General features: G+C 40.0%; 1 protein-coding gene across 1 annotated transcript in view; it reads right to left on the reverse strand.

Moving 5' to 3' along the window:
• Positions 1-13354, reverse strand: part of SEC14L1 (SEC14 like lipid binding 1) — a 468991-nt gene that overhangs the window by 102994 nt on the left and 352643 nt on the right. Inside the window, exon 14 of the mRNA XM_086930671.1 lies at positions 8026-8160. Coding sequence (XP_086786797.1) covers positions 8026-8160 — 135 coding nt within the window. The remainder of the gene's footprint in view (positions 1-8025; positions 8161-13354) is intronic.

The following is a 13354-nucleotide window of genomic DNA, read 5'->3' on the forward strand; positions in this document are numbered from 1 at the left end:
TGAAAAAGAGATCTGGGCTGAACTGCCGGCTAGCGTGAGGTTGATCACATAATTGTAATAGATCATTGTGATGCAATAAAGTTAACAACTCTGCATGGCATTGTTTAGATTGATATGCCTTTATATTGTTTGGAGTTCAGGTCCAAGAACTCTGTCTTCAGGGTTGAATTTAAAATACAGTAATATGTCCAGAACACTTCTCCTGGTTGACGCACACTCCTCATCAGTGAAGTGAGATCACGTCAGTATCAAACTGTGGAATGCTTTATTCACAATTAACTTTGAAACCTTTGTTTTCAAAGTTTTCTTGCATTTGCATGCAACCGTGCAGTAATGTTAATAAAAAATTTCCACTAATTTATTACAAGTATCAAAATCTGAGATGATCATTCTGATCGATGAACAAAGCAGTCCTAAAAAACTACTTATACTTTAACACCACTATGTGGGCTCTCGTCTTGGGTTAGTATTACAGTCAAAAAGCCACACAGCACACTTGAACAAACGATCATTGTCATGACTTCCTCCATCTAAGTAGTAAGTATTTCATCCAGTTATTCACAGTAGAACATATGATGTTATTTTCTGAAATATTCTGCTTAGAGAATCTGCATCAGCATTGTGAAGTGCTGGAAGGTGAACTGCTGTGAATCACAGATTACTGGCAAACAGTCATTTTTTTCCATTGTCTTCATTGGACAGGCGCTGAATTTCGTTCTCAACTAATTGTTAAAAATTCATTGTCTGCCTGACTCAAAGGGAGTTTATCATGAACATTGGCAATAAAGACCAGATTGACGGAGGTCAGTTCTAAATATGTGGAGATTTATGTGATATGAGCCAATGTGTAACCAAGTACCCTGGATTAAAGGTGTTCTATGTTCACTCCTAGTCATATTATGGAAGCATCTGAGAATACCGTCTAGTCTATAATGGGATTGCATGATCCAAGTTTTTCGCTTGCCACCACCGTCGGAGGTTAATGCATAAAAGACCATTTGTAAAATATTTCATCTAGCACTTTTTCAATTAGAACTCTTTCATGGCGTTCCAGAAAGGTTCAGCTGAAGGAGTCTGCTTGATCATTTTGAACATCGGGAAGCCGAATTACTATTATTTGCATATTTGTTGCTTTCAGCCATTTCAATACGTTTTTGCATTTCCTGATATAGGAGCCATATCTTGCTCCTCCTTCTACTTGTTGAGATAATACATTGCTGCTACTGTCAGTCTGGACTAAGAGAGACTTGAATGCTAGCAGAAAAGACTTGACAGCCAGGAGAACGACTATACATTCCAGGAGATGTGTGTTATTTGAGGACTACATATGATTGCTGAAGGCCTAGGGGGCACAGCAAGTCCCTTAATGGAGCGGAGGGTGGATGTGTTGAACAGCCACCATCTCGAATTGTTATTTCCTTAGGCCTTTATTTACCCACTTATAGTCCAGAATCAGTCTGAATCAGTCTGAATTGCACTGGCCCTTTATTTCAGACCAGAACATAATAGGATTGTCCTTATTTTCAGGAATGCTGGATATCTATTCATTGATTACTTCTTCAGGGGATGGTGAGGACTTTTCAATATAACTCATTTTGATGGTAGGCTGAGGACTTTCTTTCTGGTGGACTTTCAGGTGTGGGTGACTGGAACTGAATTGTCATTTTGCACAAAAGTTAACATCCATCTCTTTTGTTATGCTTTGCCATTCTAGAGCTTGACTGTAGAAACTTCCTCATACTGGAGTGGTTGTTGGAAGGGAGGAGTACATGTCTCTTACGCCTAAGCCCCAAAACCTTTCCTACAGCTGCTGGTAATTTACCTCTTCCACCACTGTTTGGCTGTCTATGTTGGAAAGACTGCCACCATGGTTGCTGTCTATACTGCTATTGAGGACATTGAAGGGGTTGAACTCTGCTCAAATTGAAGCCTTTCATGAGATATGTACTGGTGTTTTCGCACTCCATTCTTTTCCAGGCCTGTATTCGCTGGATTTCATTATCTACATGTTTACAAAAAATTGTAGATTGAGGATGAACTTGGAAGTATGAGAGACAGCCAAGACAACCTCTTTATGATAAGAACATGGCAATACACATTACTGGGTAGGTTTTCCAAGTCCACTAACCCTGAAATGATCTGTGTTGGACTGTGCCCTTTATGCAGGGTCACCCCAAAATGTTAACCTTTTTTTTGAACCCTACTTTGGCTGGCTATATAACTGTACACTTCACCTCTGCTAACCAACAAGGTAAAATAGGTATGCTCCTGATAAGTGTATTGCAGCACTCATTGTGCCATATAATACAATGATAAATTAAACAAGATGCCAGGCCTGCAAACAGTACCCTAACTGGCCAGGATTTAAAAGCAAATTACAAGCCTAAACCTTTCTTTTAAATATTTATAATTGTGGTATTTAAGAGTAGGACATGTACATGTTTAATGTTAAGAATGTTGTAACAGTGACATGGCCCAAAAGGATAGTTTGACTGTAGAAAGGTTAGCTGTTACATAGGAAAGCATTGAGCAACAATTCAAAGTTTAATAAATGTTATTGAAGCCTAGGAAACAGCTAGATACATATATGAAGAACTCTTTTTAACAGTTAACCAAAATCCAATTTTATGATACAGTGGCTTTCAACATTCAACTTGTAGCTGAAGGCGCCGCTGTGGAGAGGTGTGGACTACTCCTAGGAGCAAACTATAGGCAGACCTGAATGAGCAGAAATGACCCATCTGAACCTGCAATAATATGCAGGGAAGGCTGAGAGGATCCTCTTTGACATTAAAGTGTGAAGTCCTGTTTGAATGTCACATCCTGCTTTACAGGTCTGCTGGGTATTTCAAAGGACACTTGGGATGCACTCCCCTGTCACATGTAAATGTTAGCTGTCAGTCAGCCCTCAATCACATTGGACCTCTTAACATTACAGTGTTACAGACTGTTTAACAAGTCTTCTGGGTTTACATATAACATTTGGAGCACACTTCAAAGGAGGGAAACAGAATGCCAAAACACTTTGCGAGTATCTGTTGTCTAGTTGCTGATAGCTCAGCTTTGATTTTACCAGACTTCTGTCTTTGAATCTGTGGGGAGTACAGGACCTGCCCATAATAGAATTTTACTGTTTTTAGTGTTATATGAGGAAGGACACCAGGATTACCTTGGTACACACCACACACATGCCGTTGCAGCCCGCAGGTAAAAGTTAGTGTGGTCAAACACTTCAACTATCTTGAAAATGCCCACAGTGAGCAGGGTTAGCCCCAGCATCCTTTACCAGTTTGGGTAGGGCATCCCTAGGGGTCACTCTCACTAATGTGTGTCAGCAATATATGTGGCACCTTAGGGTACCCACTTTAGAACACTCCTGAACCTGAAGGATCAGAAAAGACAGAACCTCTTGTCTGCAACATGAGAACAGCCATGTATTACTCAAGCTGCTCTCTCTATCTCTCATATACCCAGGTCAAAGAATTAGGCTCCAAAGGTCATAAGGCTGACCAGCTGTTAAAGCTACAGGGACACAACAAGCTAAAAGAGGCCTTTTACTGCAACTGCCTAGCAACCTGGACCTGCACTGGACCATCGTATTGGCCTATCCCTGCCACCCTGTGCCTCCCTTTAGGGCTGGGGGAGGTAGGGACAGGATGAGGGGGTTGCTGTGTGCTCCTTACAGGACTTAAATAAAAAAAGATCTTTTATCAGGAAAAACCTGTTTAGTATATCCGTTCTACAAGGCGGTCAGCTTCAAATTGTGCAATCCCAACTATCATTAGCAGTTTGTGCTTCCTGGAGCTATTTCCAAGTAAACCTTTAAAAATTCATAACTCAAGCTACCCATATAGGATTTTTGACATTTTGGTGTCCGTTTGTTTATTAAATTTGACTCTATTGTTATAATTAATTTAGGAACTTTTATTGTTTTGCTTTTTCACTTTATTACAGCTCTAACACTTCATAAATACTATACACTTTGACAACAAGTTAAGCCTGTCTACTCTGTTCCACACTTACCAGGGGATTGAGGGCAGGTTTAATTAGTAACTTTAATTACTCACCCTGAAGACTCAAGCATGAGGTTTGTGATTTTTACTTCAGGTGAGTACATTGCACCCCTTAACTAATAACCCAAATTCCCTCAATCTGGTTTCAGACCATAATGTCCTCTTTAAAAAAACTCTTGGAAATCTACATATCTGCCCTTAAGGAAGGTCCTCTGCAAACTGCTGTAGGAAATTCCATGACAAGTGGTCATATTTTCTCATAAGGACCACCACTCTCTCTGCTATCACTGCAGATGTGCACAGTTTCATGCTCTGCTTGTCTGGTGGAAATATTAGAGCAAAAGAATGGTGGCATGCTGTATTTTAGCCACTCGGAAAAAGAGAATCTTTTCGCTGGCAGACTGAAGAATTGGCCACTTCTACTGTAGTGTAAGATAAACACAACACCACAGGTTATACTGAATTTCAATGCTGCAGTGTCCTGAAAATGAAAGATGTTGACATTAAGAGAACTTCATATCCACATATAATAATTCAACATAGTTTTATATAATTCCAAGGTTCCTTTTGTGGCCATGACTACTACCCTACCCTGTAGCTGTCATACTCAGGGTGCATTCATAACAAAACCTAATGAAAACACACAACACTTTTCCCTGAGTCAGAGCCTATTCCATAACCAGCCATTACAATATACTGTAGCGAAACTAAGCAACAGGAAATCCAACACATCTACACCAACATCCAGGCATAAATACTGTAGTGAGTAACCCTTCTCCCCTTGAGAACATTAATACAAAGCATTTCATGATTTTTGAAGGAGTCACATGTTGCACTAGAATGTCTAAGACGTGGAGATTTGACTACAGGTTTGAAAGTGAAGAATATTGTCTAATGAAGCATTATGAGAAACAGCTATACCTTATGTGAGGCCCAGTGCCTAAGATGATATGAATTCATAGGAGAGAACAAAGGTTGGCAAAGATGTTTTTGTAAATCTTAACTCCTGCTCGCATTCAGAAAAAAAGATTTGTTGGCCTAGATCAAACAAAGAGTGGACACCACATTGCTTAAAAGAGTTTAAAAAAAACGTATCCCAAAGGGGATTTAGAATAAAGTACAAGACACATTATTGCTTGCACAGTTGTTTCAATAAATATATAGTTCACTGAAGAGTATGATCTAACACAACAAATAATATCTGGGGGTCAAAAAAATAAAGAAGAGAGTTTGACAGTAAGACCCACTATACCAGACAGTAACAGTGAGGGATAATAATTAGAGAGTGGTCGAGTCAAGACTCAAGGGTACCAGGAGGGAAATATTATTCCCATCAGAAGCCACACTGTACCGCCCTTGTTATCATCATATGGGATCTCCTTACCCAGGAGGCAAGACGGCCGGTAAACATTACCGTGACCGAGATGTAATATGAGGTATGAGAGCAGAACAGAAAAGTGTGGTGGTGGCTAATGAAAAAAAGCAGCGTATAGTGATTTGGAGTGGAAAAGTGAAGGGTACTAAAATTAGGTGAATGGGTGGTAAAAGAATTTTAATAATAACCCCCAAACCCTAAGGTTAAAAGGCAGGTGTGGGTGCAGGTTTTAAATAATAACCGCACTTGTTAGTGGTCGACATGTTTCAGCATATGGTAAGATGTTCTTAATGCATTCCTCAGGACCTATATATAATACACTACTGCTTGCGAAAAAATAAATTAAAAGGTGTCACCTGAAATCCAGGCGTGCTCAACCGTATACTGTCAATGAAATGGTACGGGATCCAACATGTAAAACAAATCAACAAACAAACACACAAATAACACAACACACGTTATTATTTGTATTCATTGTGACATTGCACACTGTTCAATCATACCTGGTCGTTATTCCGAGTATGCACTCACCCTTACGTGTAGGCTGAGGAGCTTCACCCCACCTGGCTGCAGCGCAGGTAAAAGGAGCACCGCTCTGTGAGAGATCACATAACGTTTAATCGAGCGGTTGGTATTAAAACAATAAACTATTTGAGTAGCAAAACATACTTTGAGATGGCAGGTTATCTGAGACAATTATAACCAGGCTGGGCGTAGGCGCCGTATTCTGTCATAACTCAGGAGCAATGACCACACATAGGGGAGCAAAGGAGCCGATCCGCGTCAGTTGCAGTCGGAAGACACTGGCGGAAAATGTTTCTTACTTAAGACGCTTAATAGCATCCTGTCAGTTACAGTAAACGCACACGGCTAAACCGCTACGTGTTATAAAGCAGCGTACAGAGTGGAGAGAAGCGCTGCATTAGCTCAATATCAGGCTGGCCTCTAGCGGCAAATATGAGCAGGGCGAGGCAATCGAATTTTACGCATAATGCGTGGCAACATGCATTCACTCACCTAACCGTCGGCGTCTCCAGGCAGTCTAGAGGCCAGCCTGATATTGAGCTAATGCAGCGCTTCTCTCCACTCTGTACGCTGCTTTATAACACGTAGCGGTTTAGCCGTGTGCGTTTACTGTAACTGACAGGATGCTATTAAGCGTCTTAAGTAAGAAACATTTTCCGCCAGTGTCTTCCGACTGCAACTGACGCGGATCGGCTCCTTTGCTCCCCTATGTGTGGTCATTGCTCCTGAGTTATGACAGAATACGGCGCCTACGCCCAGCCTGGTTATAATTGTCTCAGATAACCTGCCATCTCAAAGTATGTTTTGCTACTCAAATAGTTTATTGTTTTAATACCAACCGCTCGATTAAACGTTATGTGATCTCTCACAGAGCGGTGCTCCTTTTACCTGCGCTGCAGCCAGGTGGGGTGAAGCTCCTCAGCCTACACGTAAGGGTGAGTGCATACTCGGAATAACGACCAGGTATGATTGAACAGTGTGCAATGTCACAATGAATACAAATAATAACGTGTGTTGTGTTATTTGTGTGTTTGTTTGTTGATTTGTTTTACATGTTGGATCCCGTACCATTTCATTGACAGTATACGGTTGAGCACGCCTGGATTTCAGGTGACACCTTTTAATTTATTTTTTCGCAAGCAGTAGTGTATTATATATAGGTCCTGAGGAATGCATTAAGAACATCTTACCATATGCTGAAACATGTCGACCACTAACAAGTGCGGTTATTATTTAAAACCTGCACCCACACCTGCCTTTTAACCTTAGGGTTTGGGGGTTATTATTAAAATTCTTTTACCACCCATTCACCTAATTTTAGTACCCTTCACTTTTCCACTCCAAATCACTATACGCTGCTTTTTTTCATTAGCCACCACCACACTTTTCTGTTCTGCTCTCATACCTCATATTACATCTCGGTCACGGTAATGTTTACCGGCCGTCTTGCCTCCTGGGTAAGGAGATCCCATATGATGATAACAAGGGCGGTACAGTGTGGCTTCTGATGGGAATAATATTTCCCTCCTGGTACCCTTGAGTCTTGACTCGACCACTCTCTAATTATTATCCCTCACTGTTACTGTCTGGTATAGTGGGTCTTACTGTCAAACTCTCTTCTTTATTTTTTTGACCCCCAGATATTATTTGTTGTGTTAGATTGTATTAGGGGCGTATATCTGGCTGGTCGGTAAACTTGCCCTCAGACCCTCCTCACTTGTTGTTGTCGTGGCACTGAAGAGTATGCACAATTATTTGTAACTTCAAATATCAACAGTTAAACACAGTTCACTTTATATAAATCCAAATTACATTTATTGTCTTCCTATGATCAAGTCTTTACAATGATGTAATTCTGACTTCTAACAGTGGCAGGCACATCTTTTATTTCTTTAGATTTTTTGAAAGTTGAATGGACTGAGAGTCAAGTTATGGTTGAAGGGTCGAGTAAACCATCCTTTGTGACAGTTAAACAGCCAACTATAAAAAAGAGTGTGCAACCAATAACTTGTTTTGTGATATGAATTAAACCTTAAATAAGAGAATATTTCAAATGCTTTGTTTGTTTGTGGATTTGTTCAATCATAGAGCCACTATGAGAGTTTACTGTACCTCATGTGGAGAACCTTTAAATACACTTGCAGATTGATAGATTGTTTCTGTCCATAACTTTATATCCTCTGTCTCCAGTTCTTCAGTTGTCCGGTACAGAGACTTTGGAACCAGCCCACCCTCTGGAACATCACACTGGAATTGAAAACCAGATAAAGATACTTACTGTTTTTAAAATACACTTAATGTTTGTGCAAGTGATATTGGCTTATAAAACAAATTAATACGACACATTATCCACAAACCTGGGAAATACATGTTTCTTAAAGATGTAAATGTGTGTTATTGCTCAGTTTAAAGGCGGTATACTTCATTTGTGTATTGCATCACACATAGTGTACTAACCTATTTCCAGATGAGCTCCCTGCAAATTTCAGAAAGTGGTAATTCATAAAGATATTGCAATTTAGTCTCTAGAATTCTTCTTACCTTGAGAGTATGTTTGGTTACAGACTGCACAATTTTATTCTGATCATTTCTTTGTATGCTATTATTAAACCAAATTACTAACCTACAGAAAGCCTATTTCTAAGTGTAGTATTGATGATCAGAGTATGCAACGAACTCCCAGCTGGAGTTATTGAATAAACAATAAAATAGCAGACAAACCAGAATCAATGACATTAAAATAAATCAACTTTTGGCTGTCTCTCATAGAGTTATATACTTGAATGTTCCCAGTGTGAGGCTAGCAATCTTATGTACACAAACAGAATAGCATATTTAAAACATCCTTAAAGTGAGGACCATCCAGGAATGTGGATGTTATTCAGTTTTTACGGAACACAGGATGGGCTTGAAACCCAACTCAACCCCCCATAACTACAATAGCATCTCCAGTTTGACAGTACAGACTTCCCATGATACAACTGATACAAGTACGTTGCATATGACTGTATAAAACATACCAAAGCAGGGGAATCATAGATAAGATTAAAGTAATTGTTCTCTCCAACTTTGGGTATTTATTGTATTCACATGCTTGGAAAAGGAGTAGCATGGGAGTACATTATATAGTGTATGAATCAGAGACCTTATCGGAGTAGAATGCAGAGCATTACCTGCCCCTTTAACATTATAATCTCTATAATAATTATCAGGACATCCTGATACTCCTTTCCCTAAGATCTCATGGACCCACCGCATTTGCTGGCAGGAGTTTGAGGAGTACAGCACATATTTTCCTTCTTTAATGTTACGTCCATTTTTGCTTGATGTAACGATCATTTTTAGTAGCTGCAGTGAGAATAGGCATATGCAATCTGTAATCTAACTTGTAAGCGCTAGCTTACAAGGATTTCACGATATAGACCGTACAAATGTGGCTATCAATTTTCCTTAAGCATAAAGAGCTAGGGTTTGTTCCTTGATAAGAGTCCACATCGCAAATGTCAAACAAGCGATGTCTTCTTAAAAAAAAAAACAATAGGATACAAAGTCACTGTTAGTGACTGTTTGCTAAATCAAGATGTGAAAACAGTTATGAAAGCAGCCAGCTCTTCTCCACATGTCAAAAGAACATATTATGCCTGAACAATCTACCAACCATGGCTAGGTGTTAAAAAGAAACAGCCAAAGCATTTTAAATTATTCTAATTTTGCAATGTTTTAACAAAGTACTTTTTTTTTTACTTAAAATGAACACTTCTTAAATTGTGCATGCCCATGCTAGTTAATATCTCCATTAAACCAATCCTAGCATATGTGATTGCAAAGCACGCACTTTAAAACACACATATCAAGAGGTAAAGCAATCTCATTCTGTTCCACAGAAGAAGCAGAGTTAAGACAAATCTGGACATGAATTAAATAGCCACACCATACTCGGGGCTCTCTGAGAGTTAATTCTGGGAAAGTATTGATAAATACACATAAACACGGGTTGCACTCCGTTTTTTCACCAAGATTTCTTACTTTTTTTCAACGCTTTTTATAATCTATGTTTTAACCCATGTGGCGTGCTCACTGCTTTTCGTGCCAGCCCACACTGCAAGTGTCGAACATAAACACCATAGCTGTGGGGTTTCTTTTTAGCCCCACTTCAGATAATGTTTCTAAAGACTGTCTTTACACTGGACATGTTGCAAGATGTTTCGGTTGATGTGGAAGGATAAGACTTTGAACGATGTTTTGAGACGCCTTGTGCAGGGGATTGTGGGAGATGGAGTTGCGGATTTAATTAGAAGGTAGTGAGGAGGTGTAAAGAAGGGGCGGGTTAAGGAAGGGGTGGGTCAACTGCAAGGAGGGAGTGAGGTTTCTATTTAAAACAGCTGGGAGTAACGAGGAATAGTGGGCTTTTGCATTCACGAAGAAAGAAGGATGTTCTCCAGTCAGCAGGTATGAGCGGCGGCCAAAGGGAAAGAACAGAAGGAAGTCCAAAGGGAAGGGAGGATATGGAAACGAGTAGGCATGCCATAGTGAAGTAGGAAGCGGAGAAGTTCGAGGTTGGCAGAAGGAGGTCAAAATTAACAGTATAAGCGAAGCAGGGTGTGAGTAGATTGTGAGGGGGGTTGACCCACAGAATGGTTAAAGTAAACGGGAATATATCGAGTGAGAACCCAGAGGGGAGTTGTTGAAAGGCACAGGAAAGGGCGGGTAACCGAAGAACCGATTGAGTTATAGATTAGTGGTAACCAGGCGAGATACGAAGGGTAAATGACGGAAAATGTAATATATGCATTGTTTTTTTAAAAATTAGTTTGTAAGACATGTTCCATTGTTATTTACAGTTTGTTCCCTGACTAAGGACCATTGAGTCCGAAATGCATTGGAAGATGATAAACTGCTAGAAATGAACTATGCTTCAGTCGTGTCTTTTGGAAGAGAGGTTCTGAGGGCCCACCAAGACATACGAAACCTGGGAAATTAGCATTCCTTTGCACGAGGAAAAGTTGAAGAAGGAATAAAAAGGATTAGGCTAACCAAGGAGGATAAGTGTTAAAGCTTGAATGAAAAAGGATAATTTTGAAGACAATGAAGCAAATGCAAATAGGAGAAAAGGCTGTCGCCACTGAAGTGGGGCTAAAAAGAAGCCCCACAGCTATGGTGTTAAAGTATTGATAAAGCCACATTATTTCACTACCTGTGAAAGAGTTCACACTACTCATCATTATACTTATCCATTTAACAGTACTGAAATATTTTGAGTACACAATCAATGTGATCGTGTGACTCTTAAAGCACAAAAGACAGTTAATGCCACCTTGAAATAGAACAACCTTTGACAGTTGTTCGCCTGAAAACAGAGTCAAAGGAAACATGCATAAATTTGAACCAAAAGATTTAACGCAAGATTTAGAAAAAACACTGCAAGTATGAACAAAGAAGACGACCAACGGTAAAAAGGAACCTGGAGCTCTCATATTTACATTTGTTCCCAAAACCTGCTTGCGGAATTTAGAGTTTGAGAAAGTAAAATTGATTTAGATATTGTGGCCAAGGCCACACCGTGTGTCCATTCCCTATAGCCATAGAAATGGCAGGGCACGCCCTTTGACTATGTGGTCGTGGCTCTGGACACACTCTGCCTTGTCATGCTTTTGCACATCACTTGTTGCGCTCCAGTTATCCAGTGCGTCCCACCCCATTTCCCATTACTTACTGTGCACTATGCCAGAAATACTCCCCTCCACCCAGCTCAGCAATTCCTGCACCCCGCATCAGTTGTAGCCTTCTCCGTTATCAGTGTGCACTGTGAACCAAACCAGTCATGCACCACTCACTTGACAATTTATACCACACCAATGCCTCAGTTTCATTTCCCATAACCTTGCTTGAATGCCACTCTTGGCTGCCATCTTGGAATACTCCTTGTGTCTGGATTCGAACCACAATGTTCCAATTACTTCAAATTCCATATTCACAGTGATTTAGTCAAAAGACCTATCAAGACTAATTAAAAAAAAGCTGAGATTTCTTAAAGGTAAGGTCATGATTTTGAGGCACCTTCAAAGGAATTTGAACTTCTTTCCAGGCAAAGCAAGAGTTTCACAATCCTTACTTGGTCACGTCCAGATGGGGGCTATTAGAATAAGCCTGAATTGATAGAGGAGTCCTCTGGCAAGGACATTTGTGATGAAACTTGTTTGAACAGACCAGAAGCAAAGCAGCTATCCAGATCCAGACGGCTTGTAAACTGTAGGCATTGAGCGTTTTCTATTACAAACAAGTCTATTCTAAACCTTCAGACACATGGACTTAAAATCAGATCTTTTGATTAAACTTCTCTAGAATAGAGGGAGGTTCAGGTCTTGGAAGAAGAATAACAGTCCTGTGTAGTAGAGGCATATTAGTGAAAACGTTTAATGGAGGTGATGTACTCAAAGTAGCTGATGTACATGATGTCAAAAGGCAAAGGTGAAGGAAGAGTCAACATTTCCATTTCAGCCAATAATCCTTAAACAGTCTGCAAGAAATTGTATGTGCTAGCTGGAGACATTGAAAGAAGACCTCTCAACATGAAGCGCTTCTTTGATATTTCACTCTGTGGAATGTCATGATATCTTGATGTTGTATAAATTATGGATGTGAAACACATTTATGCATTGCAATTGATACCCCTAAAGTCAAATGGAAATACTGTGAAAGCCATGGGTGGCTGTAGCTAGTTCACCTTTTTGGCATAGACACCCCAGATTTCTCACCTTTTTCAGGACCCTCTTTTTGCTGGCTTCAAGACTCTGTGCACTTTACAACTGATAAACTGTAGTATAGTGCCCTTGCCTTCCCCCTAGATCATGTCTTGTACAGTGGAACTTCCTATTTAACTCCTCTATAGGTCTATTTTAAATGGTGCCGTAAGTGCACCTCTGGAATGTAAAGTTAAATGACATAAGTAGGCTGCAGTACCTATTTACACCACCCATGAATATGACAAAAATACATTTCTGCCAGGAACACCATTGTGCTCTGACTAGGCTGCAGATTGAACCTAGTGCCATGACGCATGCCATGTAGAAAAAGCAGATTTTTAAAATATATTCATTAATCACCCCTGCAGTGTACCTTGTAAACCCGCGGGCAGGGTGCTAATATATTATAGGACACACTACATATTTGGGTTAGTATGCTGACACTAAAATAAAAGCCAAAAGCTATTTAACTCGTAGGCCTAGATTAAAATATATCATTTCCACTTCCGCTTAGGAGGAGGGCTAGAAAAATGCTCCAAAGTAATTTGCAGTTAGTTTTTTGAAATGTGACTTAATGGTGAAATCAGATTTCTGATAACTGAAGCAGGAAAGTAACTTTGTACAAATGTACTTTTGGGTTGACTGAGCCAGAACGGTCTTAAAACTATTTCTGCCACCCATCACACCTCTAGAGCTGG

This window comes from Lissotriton vulgaris, chromosome 7, assembly GCF_964263255.1.
Source record: "Lissotriton vulgaris chromosome 7, aLisVul1.2, whole genome shotgun sequence".
NCBI classification, from domain to species: domain Eukaryota; kingdom Metazoa; phylum Chordata; class Amphibia; order Caudata; family Salamandridae; genus Lissotriton; species Lissotriton vulgaris.